At 40.7% G+C, this 19,400-nt stretch overlaps 1 protein-coding gene across 3 annotated transcripts in view; it reads left to right on the forward strand.

The window, feature by feature from the left end:
- Nucleotides 1-1,134: 1,134 nt before the first annotated feature.
- fgf11b (fibroblast growth factor 11b) overlaps nucleotides 1,135-19,400 on the forward strand; it is a 28,137-nt gene continuing 9,871 nt past the window's right edge. For 2 of the 3 annotated variants that reach the window (XM_053516375.1, XM_053516376.1), the window contains exons 1-3: nucleotides 1,135-1,617; nucleotides 15,789-15,899; nucleotides 17,119-17,222. In XM_053516375.1, the coding sequence (XP_053372350.1) occupies nucleotides 1,425-1,617; nucleotides 15,789-15,899; nucleotides 17,119-17,222 (408 nt within the window). In that variant the 5' untranslated portion in view covers nucleotides 1,135-1,424. Of the gene's footprint in view, nucleotides 1,626-14,096; nucleotides 14,118-15,231; nucleotides 15,262-15,788; nucleotides 15,900-17,118; nucleotides 17,223-19,400 lie in introns of all 3 variants that reach the window. The other variant, XM_053516374.1, reaches the window with a different exon arrangement.

Consider the following 19,400-nt stretch of genomic DNA (forward strand, 5'->3'; position numbering starts at 1 on the left):
GTCCTTTCCTTTTTTCACTATTTTTCTTTTTTCTTTATGTTGTCTCTCTCTCTTTTTGTCCCTCTTTCCTTCTCTCTCTCTCTCTTTTTTTTAGTCCCTCTCTCCTTCTCTCTCTCTCTCTTTTTGTCCCTCTCTCCTTCTCTCTCTCTCTCTTTTTGTCCCTCTCTCCTTCTCTCTCTCTCTCTCTCTCTTTTTGTCCCTCTCTCCTTCTCTCTCTCTCTCTCTCTCTCTCTTTTTGTCCCTCTCTCCTTCTATCTCTCTCTCTCTCTCTTTTTGTCCCTCTCTCCTTCTCTCTCTCTCTCTCTCTCTCTCTCTCTCTTTTTGTCCCTCTCTCCTTCTCTGTCTCTCTCTCTCTTTCTTTTTGTCCCTCTCTCCTTCTCTCTCTCTCTTTTTGTCCATCTCTCTCTCTCTCTCTCTCTCCCACATGTGAAGGACAGTGTAATGGTGTGAGAGTGGAATCGTAGCTTGTGCGGTTGTAGATCTCATTCTATTCTCACCCTCTCCGTTGCTCTTTCCTTCCCTCCCTCTGTTCTCGTTCTCTCATGAATGTCACCTTTACTGGTGGCTTCATTCTCTCTCTCTCTCTCTTGCTCTCTCTCGCTCTCTCACACACAAACATACACACACACACACACATTCATAGAGTAGGGTTGGGAAAGAGAGAAACGGAGCAAAAGAGAGAGAAAGAGAGAGAGAGAGGGGGAGATACAGTAGCTTGCCAAAAGAGGCGGGAAGGAAATCTCTCTCCGTCCATCCTTCCATCATCGTCTTCATTCGTCCGACAGCCGACGCTGAAGTGCCTGCCGGATCATCGCTCCAGATTATTCTTTTTTTTTTTTTTTTTTTTAAAGATTACTCCTCTTCTTCAGGATCTTTCAGGAAAAAAAACTTTATAACCTGAGAATAAAGGGACACATTTCAGCGGTGAGAACATCTCTATTTTTTTAAATCTCTCTTTTTTTTTGAACGAGTGTGAGAACTTTAGCCTCGTCACTGTTTTGGGTCTCAGGAGCGAGACTCGGGGGTGGGAGGGGAGGGCAGGGTTAGGGGCCGGGGTCCATTCATCATTATGACTCCATCCACCTCTTTACCTAGTCTCTTTGATGATTTTGCGGAAACGTAAAAGCACGGATTTTAAAATGGGCTTTTTCCAAAAACAAACGAGGACGATGATGATGGTGAGGAAACCCAGAGTGAGGAGACACTCTAACAGGACTTAACTTCTACCTCTGAAACTGATTTTTTCTTTGATTTTGTGAACCAAACCAAAGCTCACACTCTACCCTAAACCCTTGGGGATCTCCGAACCTCTAGTGAGCACGTTACCCTCTGCATCAGGACCAGGAGTGAACGAGTGAGCGAACACAGAACCTCAGTCAGAACCTCAGTCCTACCCCCCTCCCACAGTTGAGAGGGGGGGGAAGATGGCAGCTCTTGCCAGCTCTCTAATCAGACAAAAGCGGGCGGTTAAGGACGACCAGGCCAACCGACCAATCGCCAACAAGCGCAGGCCGTGCCCCAAGAGTAACAAGTCACTTTGCCAGAAACAGATCCTGGTTCTCATCTCCAAAGTGCGACTATGTGGAGGACGGAGAGGGAGAACCGACAAGAGACCAGGTAAACCTGTCTCACTTTGAAAATTTTGGGGTTTTAAAAAAAACTAAACAAAACAAAACAAAAAAATTTTCATATGGAATTTCTTCCCGCTTGCTAGGGTTACTTGTGGGCGTGGCCTGTCTCTCCTCGCATGTCTTTTATATAATTACTGGCGTTGTCTGGGCTATTCATGGTTGAAACCTTGTGGTGAAAAGGTAAAGAAAACGCTGTATTGATTTTGTATTTCCTTGTATGTTCCACACTTTTATTACTAATTCATGATTTTCATTTTACATCCTTGACTCCTCCAAGAATATTCACGAAGTATTGTCAAGTTTTTTCTTCCGCCATCTTGAAAATGATGCTGATATTCAACATGTGCATGGCAGTGTGTTGTGGTAATGTCTACCATCTTGTGGTTGGCCTTGGAAATGCAATCTATTATAGGTTCAAAAGTTCCTCGCCCACCATCTTGAAAATAAGTGCATAGTACAGAATTTAATCAGTATTTTTTTTTAAATGGGTGAGTTTTAAGGCTATGAAATCATACCAGTATTTTGACCAGGGAGATGACAAATATATGTGCCAAGTTTGGTCCAGATCCCTCAAAGCATGGACGAACCTATGGGGAACATACATACATACGCACATTTATATATATATATATATATATATATATATATATATATATATATATATATATATAGTCTTCTTAACGCTAGTAAAAACGCTGCCTCAAAATCAGATGGTCAGAACTCAAAATACACTGTTTTTATGCCAAAGTGGTGAACGCCTCCTCCATGGTCGTCTTTTGTTAGCGACAAGCTAACCAGCTAAGTAATGAGTGACATGCAGTTACTACCTCAAAACTGAATTCTGGATGTCTCCATGTTAGCTGATCTAAAATGACTTCATATCCACAGAGTCAAACTTGTTTAAAAGTAAAAAGTATGGCTGTGTTTTTTCCCGCGTTCTCGCGAGCAGCCATTTTTTGAGTTAAAAGAGGCACGTACGGAAATAAGGAGGTGGAATTACTTGCCAGAATGTATTAGGTATTAGTTTTAGTCAAATTAAGATTGTTATATTATATCTTATAAAACAAAAGAAGATGAACAGGAATCAACAATAAACATAGAACTGAAAATCGGTTGACCGTATGATTTAACTGTGTTCAAGGTTCGACGGGAATCATTCCAGAGTTACTCCCCCTCCCTCATTAATCATTTATAAACACATTTCTACAGTAAACTTCAAAAAGTTGATGTTTCTGATTATTTGTTTTCTGCTAGCTGGCTAAATCACCTCATCTTTTAGCAGCTTTAGCTTTAGCATTGGTGCTTTGATTTCCTTCGCTACAAAACAAGCCAATTTCCTACAGGGTTTATCTTTAATATTTGACTCCTTAATTTATAAATGAATCAATTAATTAATTTGCAACCCTGATTTATGAATTCATCATTTCAAAAGTCTAAATTTCAAGTGGTTAAAACGTATGATTGGTGTGACTGTCATTTTATTTATACAGACACTTTTACGTTTTTGCCAAAACATCAGAGGAAAATAGCGACTCTCATTTTCATCTCTCAGCAATTTTCATCTCATTTTTGCTCTCACTGTGGAGTCACTGATTATAGTTAAGTGATTATTCATTACATCACGATTGATTGTATTAATAACATGCAATTCATAAATAAATTATGTGATTATCAGAGTGTCAGGTCAGAACCAGGACTACCAAACAAACAAGAGCTACAACTCTCAGCGCCTACATTCAGGCTCATCTGAATTTTAACACACCTAACCCTAACCCTGCTGCAATTATGCCATTTTTTTAGATAAAAGCAACAAATCAGAATCAGGCATCGAGACCTGCAGTGTAAACTAAGCCTTAGATTCAAATTAGAGATTCAGGCACTTTTGGTCTTTGCAAAGTAAACACCAAGCCTTCCGAAACTTGACTGCTCTTCCAGATGTTAAACCTGTTTGTTTTCTCGTTATTGAATTTATTGTGATCTAGTTCATGTCTGTTTTCTGGAATTTCTATTTTCCCGCCGGTTTTGATTAACGTGATCATTAAACTGAGTTGTACTGCGTTCTCTGAGTCAATAATTCACTGCTGCATCAGACCAGAGTGCTGTTGAATTCTGACTGCTGATTGGTCATCAGGTGTTGATTAGTTTTCTTGCTCTGACGGTAGCAGATTATATTAACATGTTTCTTCCGATATGTCATTGTTTCCAAAGTGACAGCGACACCTATGACATATGCTCGGCATAACTAGATTATCCAATATAATTCGCTGCTGAGAGGGGAGCGAAAACAGGAAGTAACATTAAGGACAATAATCAATCTAGCAATATAAATAAATATTAATAATTATTAGCTATTAACAGAGTCAGCGTGCTACTTTTTTGTATAGTATCAATTATAATTATGTAGTGCTCATTCCGACATGTGCAATTTCCACAATTTTTCACTTGCATGGTGTGTAGTTTATCTGTGCAGCGTTTTAGCTCTAAAGGGAAAGAGTCATCCCTTACATCTAGGCAAGATCTTTGCTTTATTCCCAGGGTCCCATGTTTCCTGTCTACACTATATGCTTTACTGTGGGATTGCATTTATATGCCTTTAAATATACATCGGTTCAATAAAGAGTAAAGAAATTGTGCTGTTGAGTTGTCGAAAAGCACAGGCCAGGCTTCATTCTATCTATTAGCTAGGTACACCTCTGTAGGTACCAGATGTGCTCGGGATCCCACGCCTGCTGATGATGTCACACAATGCTACTCACGGCAGCGACACTATATTTACATTTAAATCAATAGACAGATTGATAGACATGTTTGCTCTGATCTCTCATTTTCTTTGGCAGAATTTACTGTACGTTTCTTTCCCATGCCAAAAAATCACTTTAGAATTTAGATACATTTTTTATCCATTTATGGTTTGTGTCTGCCGCAGTCTACAGTAATATTAGTATTTAATATATATATATAGATAAAATATTAATTCCAGTATTTAATTTGAAAAATACATCTTGCTATTGATACAAATATTTTATTCATAAACAGTGGCCCCGCCCACCACGTCCTTAACAGTTAAAGTGTGCATTAACATTACAGCGCTAATGTTCACTTCTGATCACGTTAGGCTCTCATATACTGTAGCTTGTCTGAAAAAGAAGCTAACATTAGCATTGCCACATTACTTTTAATTATGTCATTTTCGATCTCTTCCAAGTCAGAATGTTTCTGCTCTTTGATTCTTACAACTAATCTATCGATCTATTAGTCTACACCTTAAATAATGTAAATCTAAGTATCTATTTATATCGTCATCTAATAAAACAAAAAATGAAAAACTTTTTTATATATATATATATATATTTACACACACTTCATGTGGTCACAATCATTTATGTTATTTTTGCGCTTTGTACCTGATGTTATTTTAGTTATTATTTATGAGCTATTAGAAGCGGATTAGTGCACGCTAACTGTACTACTGTACAAACATCCATCAGAGTCACTAGCGCTAGCCAGCTTTATTTATTTAATTAATTAAATCATAGCTTTTAGAAACACGTTTAATGATTTTAAATATTTTGAATATTATAATAAATGTTTGATCTTTTACAAGTTAAATTATTTTACAGAAAAAAAAATCCTAAAACAAAACATTAAAAAATTATATACAATATATATGTGTAGATTTAGTCGTAGCAAGACACTATAGGAATTCACTTCTTTAATATGGGTTAATACAGAAAGTGTGTGTGTGTGTGTGTGTGTGTGTGTGTGTACCGAAGTGTCCCACATGTGTGCGCTATTCTTGGTGTCTTTCACCTCAAAGTCCTCTGGGATAATACTTATTACACTCAGACCTATAATTGCTCTGTGTGTAAGTGTGTGTGTGTGTGTGTGTGTGTGTGTGGGTGGGTGTGCATGTGTGTGTGAGAGCCCTACATTCGTGTTCAATCCATGCTAGAGTGCACACGTAGGTCACTTAGATACTGCGGCTCATGTTTAAGTCACAGGTAACCTTGCCACTGGCTACGAAAGAAACCGCATACACTCTCATATTACGCACACGCACACACACACACACACACACACACACACACACACACTTGTTTCATTTGACATTTTCAGGAAAGGAAACAATGAAATAAACAATGATAACTGAAGCTTGTTTGCATTTAGAGTTATAAGGTTAGAATTGCTGTGTGTGTGTGTGTGTGTGTGTGTGTGTGTACACTGAGTGAGTACTACCATAATATCCACATGAACAAGATTATGCATTTGTACTTTGTTATAAATTTACTGTAAGACAGCGTTGCTTCGGCACACACACACACACACACACACACACACACACACACACACACACACACACACACACGAGAAGTGTCCAGATAAATTTAGGCTGCATAATATGGCAATAAGTGTGTTGTGCCAGTGTCAGACATTAGCAAATTGCCTGCCCCCCCCCCCCCAACACACACACAAACACAAACACAAACACACACACACACCTACACACACACACACACTGGGGACCTGGTTAAGGCTGTGTTGGCTTTTTTAATATTCTCTCTCACACACTGTGGATCGATGCTGCTCATTAACGCGTGACGATTAATCAATAACCGAGCTCTCCATTTTCCACGTGCCACACACACACACACACACACACACACACACACACACAGACAGGAGAGACAGGTTAATAAAACCCTTTAGCTTCATTCACATTTTTACCTAAGACAGTGAACTTTTATCAGATATTAAAGAGAGTCTTAGAGAAAAGTTCTATGCAGAACCCTAGAACAAAAGAACCATAGAACCCTGGAACCATACAACCATAGAAATGTAGAATCACAGAAACCTACAACTCTAAAAACCTAAAACCACAGGAACCTAGAACTTTAGAACCCTAAAACCGTGGAAACCTAGAACAATAGAATCATAGAAGCCTAGAGCTCAAGGACACTGCAAGGTTAGGAGCCTAAAGAACTAGAACCCTACAACACTAGAACCCTAAAACCCTATAAACTGATAACAATAGAACCATAGAACTATAGAAACCTAGAACTCTAGGACCCCAAAACACTAGAACCCTAGATCCATAGACCCCTAGAACCCTCAACTGAATGTTTTTTTTATGCAGGAACCCCCTGCCCCCCCCCACCCCCTCCTTTAGAAGAAAAAAAGAAAAAACACTTCACATTAATGGGATCTCTGCGCTGATGAGAACCAATATTAATTTATATAAATCTGTTTTTGGCCATGACACAAAGTGGGACGTTTGAAGGAGCGTTAGCATTGTGTGAAGAGTTAGCATTACGCTATTTGTGCTAGCAAACATGTCTAACTCAAATCCATATTTTGGTTAGCCTAGTTGCTGTAGCTGTGCTGAAAATCAGCTATAAGGTTTTGATAGAAACGTTTGCAAAAGTTAGCTTAATTGACATGCTAATTTAAATTCTTTAAAAGGCAGTGCAAAATTTAAATTCTTTAAAAGGCAGTGAAAATATTCAGCCGGTCAAAATTAGATGAACAATCATGGTGACGAAGATTATTCTTGTTACTATTCGTCTTCTTTTTCTTCTTATTATTATTAACTGAGTTTTTTGCATTTTCTGAGCTAGCCTAACTGAGCATTTTGTTTAGCTAGCTAGTTATTTTATTAAGTAAAGTGTTAGCAGAGGGAAAACTGCCTGATGTATCAGATCTATAGAACTCTACACACATTTAAGGTCCTCGTAATGACATAAGAAAGCCACATCCACCCCTGTTTTGTTTATTGGTGGCGTCACAACCGAAGTGATGCTAGTTATTAAATTTAGCGCTAGCTGAAACTACCTCATGCAAAATTATGTTCAGCTTCTGTAAATACAGTGCTGCTAGCATTAATGCTGCTAGTTAATTGTTTCACTGTATGAGATAAACATGTTGTATAGTAACAGACGGTTTATTGAAGGATAAACAAGTTGAGCGATGATATTTATTTAGTGACGTGCAATAAATGACGCGATGACGTGCTACCTGTAGGTAATCACATGTTGGCAGGACAGAGAATCCTTAGCTACAGTACGGTTTAAAAAAAATTATTATTCATTAAATTTTTTGTGCCATGTTTTATTCTTTGCGCCACAAGTGTTTGTTGTGTTTGTGTTTAATAACTAACTAACTAACTTAATTAATTAGTTTATTAATTAATTAATTAATTAATTATGACCACAGCCTGGCACATGGAGGATAAAGTTTTTTTTTTTGTTTTTTGTCCGGTTTTAGCTCAGAGGAGACGCCTGTTAAGTAAACCTCCTGTGAGAGTGTATCCCGCTCAAGTGTGTATGTGTGTGTGTGTGTTCAGGACAGGAGCACACACTCAGCTGTGCCCGGAGGAGAAGGATAGCATTAAGCTGACCGCTAAAGACGCATGTCTCATCCCGCTTACTCAACAACACCCGATCAGACTGCACAGTGTAAGAGAGCCTCGCGTCAGAGAGACCGAGAGAGAGACAGGGACATGAGACAGGGACAGTGAGAGACAGAGAGATGGAGAGAGCGACCGGGATAGAATGAGACAGAGATAGAGTGAGACAGAAGCAGAGAGACAGAGATGACAAACTGCTGTTGTTTCTGCAGAAAGTAAGAGAGGGAGTAAAGATCAGGAAAGACTTCTTGTCTTCTTCTCAGAACGTATATCGCATGGTTAATGTTTTGCGTCACGTCTCATTACCTTCCTTCAGAGATGATTTACGTTCCTCTTCTGGGTCCTCGTTCTAATCGAGGAACACTCGTAGGCGTTATGGAACTATTTCTCACACACATCTCTTTCGTAGTGGCCTCCCTGGAACTCTTGAGGGTTCGTCAAGAGATGTTTATAACGCTGAGAATCAGCCTTAATTAAAATAGGTGTGTAAAGATGTGTTAACCTGTGAAGGCGATTGTTTGCCCTTAAAGTGGAGTGTTTGCGCGTGATGATGAGTGTTTGCATCTAAGGGGGAGCATTCACGTGTAGAGACGATTTTTCACGTACGGTGCAGGCCAACGTTTCTTAGGGTGTTTAGAAAGAAGTGTTTTCATTTAAAAGTAGGCGAGTAATTAAAGAGGACTAGGTGTATAGACCCGAAGGCGTAGTATTTTTAATGAAAGATTCAGTCTGGGCCGTGAGACGAGATTCGTCGCGGGGAATAAACGCAAACTTTGCAGAAACGCTCGTTTAACATTTTGTGCCACATCCTTAAAGACATCAGGAGCGTAATGTGACAGCGAGGACCTCGAGATCGTCTCGCGCTGAAATGAAATTCACGGACAGTTTGATTAAAGCCGACAAGGACAGATTGAGCTCGACCTCTAACCGGAGAAGATACGGAGGGACACTATACACGAGTGTGTGTGTGTGTGTGGTAAGATAAGTAGGCACAGAGACATTTCCATTTCTAATCTCTAAGTGCTGTGTGTGTGTGTGTGTGTGTGTGTGTTCTGGGTTGCGTTACCATTGGGCCGCCGTCCCAGAGCCTCGTGTTGCAGGACGTCTCTTTACAAAACAAGACACGTCCAGTCCTGAAAGCGAAGTGGGAAAATAAAGCAAGCAAACACACACACACACACACACACACACACATGCACTGCAGTGTTGGTTTACACTTTAAAACTACTGCTCTGCACATTTGCCATTAATCTTCACACACACAGTTGTGGGTTCTGTGGAAGAGTGAGGGCTAAAAGCACAGCGTCCTAATTGAATCATCATCATCATCATCATCATCATCACCACAAAACACTGCAGCAGGACTTGTCCACAGTCTTATTTGTGTTCCTCTAGAGAGACAACCAGACAAAAGGGACATAAATATGAACACAATGGCAACTGTCCAGAGTGAGCGTGTCCCAAAGTCCTCATCACTACTGAGGGAGCACGAAGGTTGTTGTTGTTGTTCTTTCTTCTGCAACCAGCAAGGGGTCGCTATCCGCTCCACACACAAGCTTGGAAGAGGTTTAACACCCTTCCTGACGCAACCCTCCCATTTTACCTGGGCTTGAGACCGACCGGCACCGCCACCAGTGGCTAGGGATCGAACCCAGGCGAGAGACCACCAGTGCCCTGAGGGAGCACGAACCACATCATCAAAAAGTGTCCCAAACTAAATGCACCTTATTCACTATGCAGGGTACAAACCATCACAATGTTCTTATTGAACTTTGGACCTGTCCCAAATCACTCATACACACATTAGGAAAATCGCTGATATTAAAACAAAAAAATGACTTCCTTTCTCCTCGTAGTTTGAATCAATACTTAAGAAGCCACATTTGGCTGATTGACTGCGATGTTGAGGAGTAAAAGGACAAACTCTTCCTCTAAACTGTCCCTTCCCTGATGTAAATCTGGTCTTGAAAGCTTTAAAGGACATGACAAGGTTGTTTTCCATCACTCTTCCCCCAGGGGTTCGGCTCTGCCTCCTATTCCCCCGCCACAGACTCGTCTTCATATTCAACACCAAAAGCACGTGAACTGACAGAAACGTGACACTGGGCTCCTTCACCAAAGTGCTGTTTTTTTCTTAATTATTACATTTACGTTGCCGTAGTGTTGAAGAAACACGTCTGTCCCCTTCATAGGAGCCCTATTTAGTGCACTAATTTAGGGCTTGTCCAAAACCACACACCCTATTCACTTCACAGAACACGAACTCCGTCATCAGTGTTCGTGTTTAAAGGCATGAGATTTCTTTAAAGAGGTATAACGGTTGTTTAAAGACATTGGTTTATTTGAAAGTGTTTAAAGGATTGATGAGAGCGATTGCGTTTCAAAGTGTTTATGCGTTTAAGTGTTTGAGTTTAAGGGTAAATGTTTGCATGTGAAGGCATTTAACGGGAAGGATTTATATTTAAAGGCAAATGTTTGGAATTGAAGGTAAATTTTTGTGTTTAAGGTGTTTAAGTGTTAAGTGTTTGGAAGGAAAAAATTTAAGAAAGTGTTTAAAAGTAAGTGCTTCCATTTTTAATGTTTGTGTAAAAAGCCTAGTGTTTTGTGTGGAGACATTTAAAGGGGAGTGTTTGTGTTTTACACAGTCTGTTTACACACTGGAGTGTTTTAGTCTTGGAAAGCTGAGTGTGTTGAAACACAGTTTGAGTGTTTAAAGGTGTTAAAAGCAAGTCTAGTTACATGCATGTAAAGGCAAGCATTCAGGTTTAAATGCAAATGTGAATCCTTTTGAACATAATTAAATATGAATGTTTGTGTTCAAAGTTGTTTAAAAGGGAGTATTTGTGTTTAGTGGTGTTTGAAAATTGAAGGAGAGTGTTTTCGTTGAAGGGTAGGTGTTTGAGTTTAAAGGCTTAAAACTTTTGAATGCGTGTTTGTGTTCAAAGTGATTTAGGCAGGTGTTTGGATTTAAATGTGTGTGTTTAAAAGTGTTTAAAGGACAGTGTTTGGGTTTAAACATGTTTAAAGACAAGTGTTTTTGTTTTGAGGTGTTTCAAATTTGAGTATCTGCATTTCAAAGTCAAAGTCAACTTTACAGATGCTAAGTGAGTGTTTATGTTTAAAAGTGTTCAAAAGCTTTAAATACGAGTCTTTGCATGTTATAATTAGAGTGTTTACTTGTGTTTAATCACGTCTGTGTTTTTAAGTGAGTTTAAAGATTTGCTTTGTGTTTAAAGCTTCTTCAAGGTGAGCGTTTGTGTTTGCTTTTAAAGTGTTTGAAGAAGAGTTTTTGTTTTTAAAGACATTTAAAGGTTAGTGTTGGATTTTAAAAGTGCTCAAAGGGAAATGCTATCAGTTAAAGGAGTTTAAAATGCAAGTGTTTGCTTTTACAGGTGAGTGTTTGTATAATTGAGTGTTTATAACTGTTTGGGTGTAAAGGTGAATGGCATGTAAACACATTCACGGTGTTTGAAGGCAAATGTGGGCATTTAAAGACTTTTAAAGGCAGTGTTTGTGTTTTAAAGGTGTTTAAAGCTATGTGATGTGTTTAAAGGTAAATGTTTACATTTAACAGTGTTTAAAAAGTGGAAATGTATATGTTGTTTAAAAGTGTTAAAAAGGTAGTATTTGTAATTAAATTAATTTAATGGGAAGTGATGCATGTGAAGGTGTTTAAACAGTTACTGTGCTGTAAAAAAAAAGTATTTGCCCCTTCCTGAATTTTATTTTTTTTTTTGCATATTTGTCACACTTAAATGTTTCAGATCATTAAGCTAATTTTAATATTACACAAAGATAACCCAAGTAAATACAAATACAGTTTTTAAAGCTGTCCAAACCTACCTGATCCTACATCGATCCTGGAAAGCTGATTCGGGTTATCATGGTGTAATAAAATTAGTTTGATGATCTGGATTACCTTTCTGTACAGTCTATAGTTTATATATATATATATATATATATATATATATATATATATAATCTGTTTATATTGTATTTTTCCCCCCTATTGTATCTTTTTAAATATGCAGCCACTGGAAAAACAATTTCCTTCGAGATTAGTAAAGACTTATCTTATCTTATTTAAGTGTGACAAATGTGCAAAAAAAAAATCAGGAAGGGGCAAATACTTTTTTTTTTACAGCACTGTAACTGTTTTTAAACACCTTTACATGCATCATTACCCATTAAATTAATTTAAATACACTTTTTTATGATAAAAGTTATTTTAAAAATAAATAAATAAATATAATATATTTATTCACAGCACTGTATTTGTGTTTAAAGGACAATCCTTGTGTTTAACCGCATTTAAACGTGAGTGTTGAAAGCAGTGTTAAAGGCAAGTGTTTGCATTTAAAAGTAAATTATTCATAATAATTCAAGGATATTTGTGTTTAAAGGCCTTAAAGACATTCGAAAGCGAGTGTTTGTGTTTTTACGGTGTATGACACTATTTACTGGTGTTTTTTTGTGGGTGTTTGTGTTTTAATCCACAATCATTGGAAGTGTGAATTACAGGCAGGTGATTTCTACTAAAGTAAATTCCTGACGGGTGTACAACCCGAGTCTGAATAACACCGACGTGACTTTTGAAATGAAGTTTCATTATTTCATGCAGATTTCCAGCATCACACCACGGGGCAGGGGCTCATGTCTACAGCAGTGCTTTTTTTTTGTTTTGGTTTTGATGGCCTGTGATGATGAGTGACATGTGAGTGAGAGAGAGAGTAGACGAGTGAGGCAGTAAACAGATGATGAGTGGGACTATCTGGGAAGGTGCACGGATTTAATCCCCGCTGAGGGAAGCCCCCCGTCTCCGAGCTGGGCTCTGACAGCGGCGTGAGAAATGCCCAGGGCTGCTCAGTGGAGTGGAGCTCGTAATTACACCGCTCTCTAATCCAGATAAGACGAGATGGAGTTGCAGCACTGCACACACACACACACACACACAATGAGACAAAAGTGCAGCACACGGTCAAGGTTAACGTGAGGAACGTCGATCGATCCGGACCAGCGTCCGTCCGTCCGTCAGTGCGGGTCAACCTCGGGTTACTGCAGTGCGCTTTAAAGGAACAGTTACACGAGAACTTCATCTTCAATGACAGAATGAGTGTGATGTTGTTATAGTTTCCATAGAAACGGCTCATTCATATTATTATTGTTATTATTCATAATAATAATAATAATAATGTTTTAATTTTTAAATTTGCTGAAATTTAATATTTATTTCACAGTGAAGTCACACTTTTAGTGGAGATCATTTTAAAAGTATATCTTTGTTGTATTTCATATGAAATATCACATTTACACGTAAAATGCCGGTGTAGGAAATAAAATTCATTTCTCTGCTCTTGTACACGTGAATACACAGATATGTGAAAACCTAATAAGATTATAACTCTCTCTCTCTCTCTCTCTCTCTCTCCGATCTGATTATGTCTCCTCCTCTGTTTCTTTCTCCTGTTCCTCATTTCCCCTCGATCTCCACACGGCTCTCTGCAGCGCTCCGTCACACTCTCCCTCCCTCTCTCTCCCTCCTTCGAGTAGAGAACCAGTCTCGATAAACACGAACCCTACAAATAATTTGCTTCACTTGCTGGTGTGTGAGAGAATAATGACTCTCATTAATGCCTGTAATTCATGAAGCCTAATGGCTCTTACGTCAGGATGGAGGAGCTAAAATAGCTGACATGCACACACACACACACACACACACACACACACACACACACACACACACACAGAGTACAGAGGGATACCAGGGTGCTAATGAAGTGAGAAGAGCAGGGGGGAGGAGGAGGAGAAGTTTCTGTTCAGAAAAAGAAAAAGTCAGAGTTAAAATTAACAAGAATAAATGCTGCCTTCTTTAGAACTGACACACACACACACACACACACACACACACACTACTCTTTGTGTAGAAGTGACAGAGGCCACTCCTCCTCATTTAGAACTGACACAGAGGCCACGCCTCCTTCTGTAGAACTGACACAGATGCCACGCCCCTTCTGTAGACGTGACACATAGGCCACACCTCCTTCTGTAGGATTGAGACAGAGGCCACGCCCCCTTCTGTAGAAGTGACACAGAGGCCACACTTCCTTCTGTAGGATTGAGACAGAGGCCACGCCCCCTTCTGTAGGATTGAGACAGAGGCAACACCCTCTTCTGTAGAAGTGACAGAGGCCACACCTCCTTCTGTAGAAGTGACAGAGGCCACGCCCCCTTCTTTAGAACTGACATTGGCCAGCCCTCCTTATTTAGAACTGACAGAGCCCACGCCTCCTTCTGTAGGATTGAGACATAGGCCACGCCCCCTTCTGTAGGATTGAGACAGAGGCAACGCCCTCTTCTGTAGAAGTGACACAGAGGCCACACCCCCTTCTGTAGAAGTGACAGAGGCCACGCCCCCTTCTTTAGAACTGACATTGGCCAGCCCTCCTTATTTAGAACTGACAGAGCCCACGCCTCCTTCTGTAGGATTGAGACAGAGGCCACGCCCCCTTCTGTAGAAGTGACACAGAGGCCACACTTCCTTCTGTAGGATTGAGACAGAGGCCACGCCCCCTTCTGTAGGATTGAGACAGAGGCAACGCCCTCTTCTGTAGAAGTGACACAGAGGCCACACCCCCTTCTGTAGAAGTGACAGAGGCCACGCCCCCTTCTTTAGAACTGACATTGGCCATGCCTCCTTATTTAGAACTGACAGAGCCCACGCCTCCTTCTGTAGGATTGAGACAGAGGCCACACCCTCTTCTGTAGAAGTGACAGAGGCCACACCTCCTTCTGTGGAATTGAGACAGATGCCACGCCCCTTCTGTAGACGTGACACAGAGCCCACGCCTCCTTCTGTAGGATTGAGACAGAGCCCACGCCTTCTTCTGTAGAAGTGACACAGAGGCCACACCCCCTTCTGTAGAAGTGACACAGAGGCCACACCCCCTTCTTTAGAACTGACATTGGCCATGCCTTCTTCTTTAGAACCCACACAGGAGCCAGACACACCCCTTTATCCTGATTGGTAGAGACACAGAGGCCATGCACCCTTGTGTAGAAATCCGAGGCCACACCTCCTTCTGACACGTACAAAGGCCACACCTCCTTCTCCTGAGACCTTCCCCATGGTCAATGTGCACGTCCCTGCGAACGAATGTTCAATCACCAACTTCTGACCAATCAGAAGGCAGAGCTTAGCGGCGCGGTGTTCCGTGTTCACGCCTCAGCGTTTCAGTGGATGAAGCGAGAGGACGAACGCTCACGTCTCTGTCTGTCACTCGTCGCTTTCTCAGAGGAGCGCATAACAGTCCTGAGGGGCGCAGCTTATAAAACATTCAGGCTCCGTTCTCCTCCTGTTCCCTCAGTCGTACACACACACAGACACACACACACACACACACACAGATGCTAATCCATCATTTATAACGCAGAACACGAGCTTCTTTTCACTCTGGAGATGATCAGCAGCAGTGACGTGGGATTAAAGGTGCGCTCAGTGGTTTTTAAATGAAGTTACTCTCCGTCACTCTGGTGTCGTCTGGAGGTAAATAAATGAACCAACAATATCCAACCAATCAGGATAAAGGGGTGTGTCCGTTCACCTGTCAATCATACTGCAGAACTGCCTGTCAATACAGATTTCACTGACTGCACCTTTAAAGTCGCAGGCGGAGGCTAGTTTCCTTCTGCAACCTTTTTACTGTGTGTGTGTGTGTGTGTGTGTGTGTGTGTGTGTGTGTGTGTTTGTTTTACAGAGCCTCAGTTAAAAGGGATCGTCACACGCCTGTACAGTCAGCATGGCTTTTACCTCCAGATGCAGCCAGATGGAACTATGGACGGCACAAGGGACGAGAGCAGCTCCTTCTGTAAGTGTGTGTGTGTGTGTGTGTGTTTGTGTGTGTGTGTGTGTGTGTGAAGAATTAAACACATTTAATTCTACACGCATAGAATTAATCTCTATATTACATAAGGAGAGACTTTCATGGCCATCAACAGATGTTAAGCGACACATTAATATTAATGTTTTTATTAGAATAACTGATGATCACTAACGTACTGGGACGAAGCGCTTTATACACCATCACAATAAACACGCCTCCATACAGCTCCGCCCCGCATGCCTTCTCTCTGTGGCTCCACCCACCTTTCCTCTCTGTCTCCGCCCACCTTCTCTTAGTCTCCCCACCCACCTCCACCTTCTCTCAGAGTCTCCGCCCACCTTCTCTCTCTCTCTCCACCTACTTCCACCTTCTCTTTTGTCTCCAACCACCTCCACCTTATTTTCAGTGTCTCCACCCATTATCGGTGTCTCCACCCACATTTACTGCCTCCGCCCACATCCGATCAGTTTTTCTGCCCACATTATCTCTCTGTCTCCACCCACGTTCTCCCCATGTCTCCGTCTGTTCTCTCTATCTCCACCCAGGGTCTCTACCTGTCTCTGTCTTCATCCACATGCTGCCCATATTCTTTCTTTCTTTCCATGTCCCTGCTCCTTGCTCTCTGTCCTCGCCTGAGTTGTCTTTGTGTGTCTGTCCCATCTCTCCATCTCGTCACGTCTTTTTGTCAGTGTGTTATTAGTGAGAAGAAGTGGAGCTCTCTCACTGCTCACGTGTGTGTGTGTGTGTGTGTGTGTGTGTGATCATGCAAAGTGTTTTACACCTCAAAACTGTCCCACTGCTTTTACACGCTCCATACAGTGTCTACAATGTTGACTATCTGTCTATTATTATATAATATATAATAAATATTGTAATTTAATATGACGTTAACATACATTCCTGTAACGTCTCTCTTTCTCTCTCTCTCTCTGATCTCAAGAAGCTTTTCTCTTGCTTTCTTACTCTCATTATTATTATTATTATTATTATTATTATTATTATTGTTGTTGTTGTTCTGCTCGTTTTTTTTAATTGACAGCTATTTTAATGCAAAAAAGGTGAATGCACAATGAATATAATAAACATAATTAATCTTAATGTCTCTCTCCTACGTCTCCTCATTTATCTTTGTCTCTTTGTCTCCTTCACACACTAATTCCTGTGTGTGTGTGTGCGTGTGTGTGTGTGTGTGTGTGTGTTTCAGCTCAGTTCAACTTGATTCCTGTGGGTTTGCGGATCGTAGCCATCCAGGGGGCGAAGACGGGGCTGTACCTGGGCATGAACAGCGAGGGCTTCCTCTACTCCTCTGTAAGTCCCGCCCTGTACGGTTACTGATGTCACTCAACATGTTTGCATCAGACAGAGAAAGGGTCATGGGATAAAATCTTTAAGGCGGAGTTTTGAAAAAAAATGGCTTGTTTTTACATTTAAAAACTTTGATTAATGCTAAAGTTTTATTTTAAAGCATAATTTAAATGACTGATGATGATGATGATGATGATGATGAAGAGTCACACTGCGTATTAAATGAGGACATGAACAGGGAGCTGTCCATGGTGCTAAGGTCTTCATACACCGCTTCGCAAAAGTTTGTGCACCCCAGACAAATCACGCCCTCTGCAGCAAAAAAAGAAACAAACAATAATCATGATGTGCAAAAGTTTACACACACGCGTCCTGGGTGATACAGGCGTCTTAGAGACGCATCGAGATCTGATCATACAGACAAATTTCGGAGACGGTTCGGGATGCATATGACAATGTAACATAGATGCTAGACTTCTCCTTCACTAGGCTAATGGACAAAGTTGACTGTAAAAGTCAACAGAAAAGACTCAAGCAGCTGTCCAGGTGTGACACGAGGGAGGAACCGAATGTAGCAGAAGTGATAACACGGAATCCCATCACACGCGGACGCAAGAGACGGATTCCATATGTGTTTGACGGTTTCCTATGCAGTGTTTGATGGAAAGAACAGACTGGACAAGAAAACGTGATGTTTGCAAAAACTATGATGCCTTCCAAAGTATGAAGTATTAAATTAGTCTGAACTTTTCCAAATGCCACAATTACACTTTTATTTACAGTAAGTCCCCTACATACGAACGAGTTCCGTTCGTAAGTCCGATTTGTTTGTAAGTCCAACAAACATTGTCTAGGTACTAGGACACATAACTCCCTAAACACAGGATAAAACACATTTCATGATCTCGTCCTCGTTCTTTAGAATCGTGCCGATGGTTGAAAGATTTATTTGACAAAAATGAGCAAAGTCTGCCATCTTTTCTCCATTCGCTCAGTTATTTTCACTTTTGCCACCATTGTTATCGCTTGCCACTTCTTAGCAGTACCAGCTTCATTGCGTCTCCTTCTACTCTCGCTTACTGACACCCTGGGATGCTCGCTGCACATGTGACAATCTACACCGGAAACAATACTTCTTTTATTTTTTCAAGTTCAGAACTCGAATGTTTGTATGTAGGGGACGTACTGTATTTATTTGCACTTTTTAAGATAAAATATAAAACCAGTCCACAGTAATGTTTATGGAAACGTTTTGTTTCTGGAAATATTTTTTCGTAATATGTAATGAGGTCAGTGTACACAAACGTTTGCATGCAAGTGTACATAAGAATATGTGTCTGTGTGTGTGTGTGTGTGTGTGTGTGTGTGTGTGTGTGTTTGGAAGTGTGTTTGCGTTTATTTAAAGTAACGCTGAAGGAATCTTTTCCCCCCTGCTGTGTGTGTGTGTGTGTGTGTGTGTGTGTTGAGCTCTGCTACCTGCAGACTCGTGGAAATAGTTTCTTGATAAATATAGTGCTACATCCCTCCATCCTGACCCACTTAATAATCAGCACTCAGCGTGGAAACACCCTCAGAAAGAGAGAGAGAGAGAGAGGAAGAGAGAGAGAGAGGGAGAGAGAGAGAGGGAGAGAGGGAGAGAGGGGGGAAGACAGAGAGACAGGAAACAAATGATGCTTGGTGATTGAATATCATTTACTTGGTGTGTGTGTGTGTGTGTGTGTGTGTGTGTGTGTGTGTGCACATATTCTTTTTGTACAAACTGTATTGAGATTCAGGACAACACAGAGAGCACTATCACTTCAATCCTGGCAGAGAGAAAAGAGAGAATAAAGACATGTGGGAAGAAAGAGAGAGAGAGAGAGAGAGAGAGAGAGAGAGAGTTCAAAATACTTCACTCACTTTGTGTGTGTGTGTGTGTGTGTATATTTAAGGGCAGAGATACAAAAGAAATACAGGCACAGCACAAAAAAGAAACAAAAGAGAGGAGGGAGAGAGAGAGAGAGAGAGAGAAGGTGATCATGGTGTAATTTATGAACGAGTCCGAGTCGACTCTTTCGAATGAACAGAGCTGATGTTACTTTTGATTCTTCAGCTGAAGATCCACACCGCGTCTGAACACGGAGCCGTTTAAAGATTGAGCTGTTCTCCTTTTAAACAACCCCAAGAGTTTCATTATAAACA

This window comes from Clarias gariepinus, chromosome 17 (genome assembly GCF_024256425.1).
Source record: "Clarias gariepinus isolate MV-2021 ecotype Netherlands chromosome 17, CGAR_prim_01v2, whole genome shotgun sequence".
NCBI classification, from domain to species: domain Eukaryota; kingdom Metazoa; phylum Chordata; class Actinopteri; order Siluriformes; family Clariidae; genus Clarias; species Clarias gariepinus.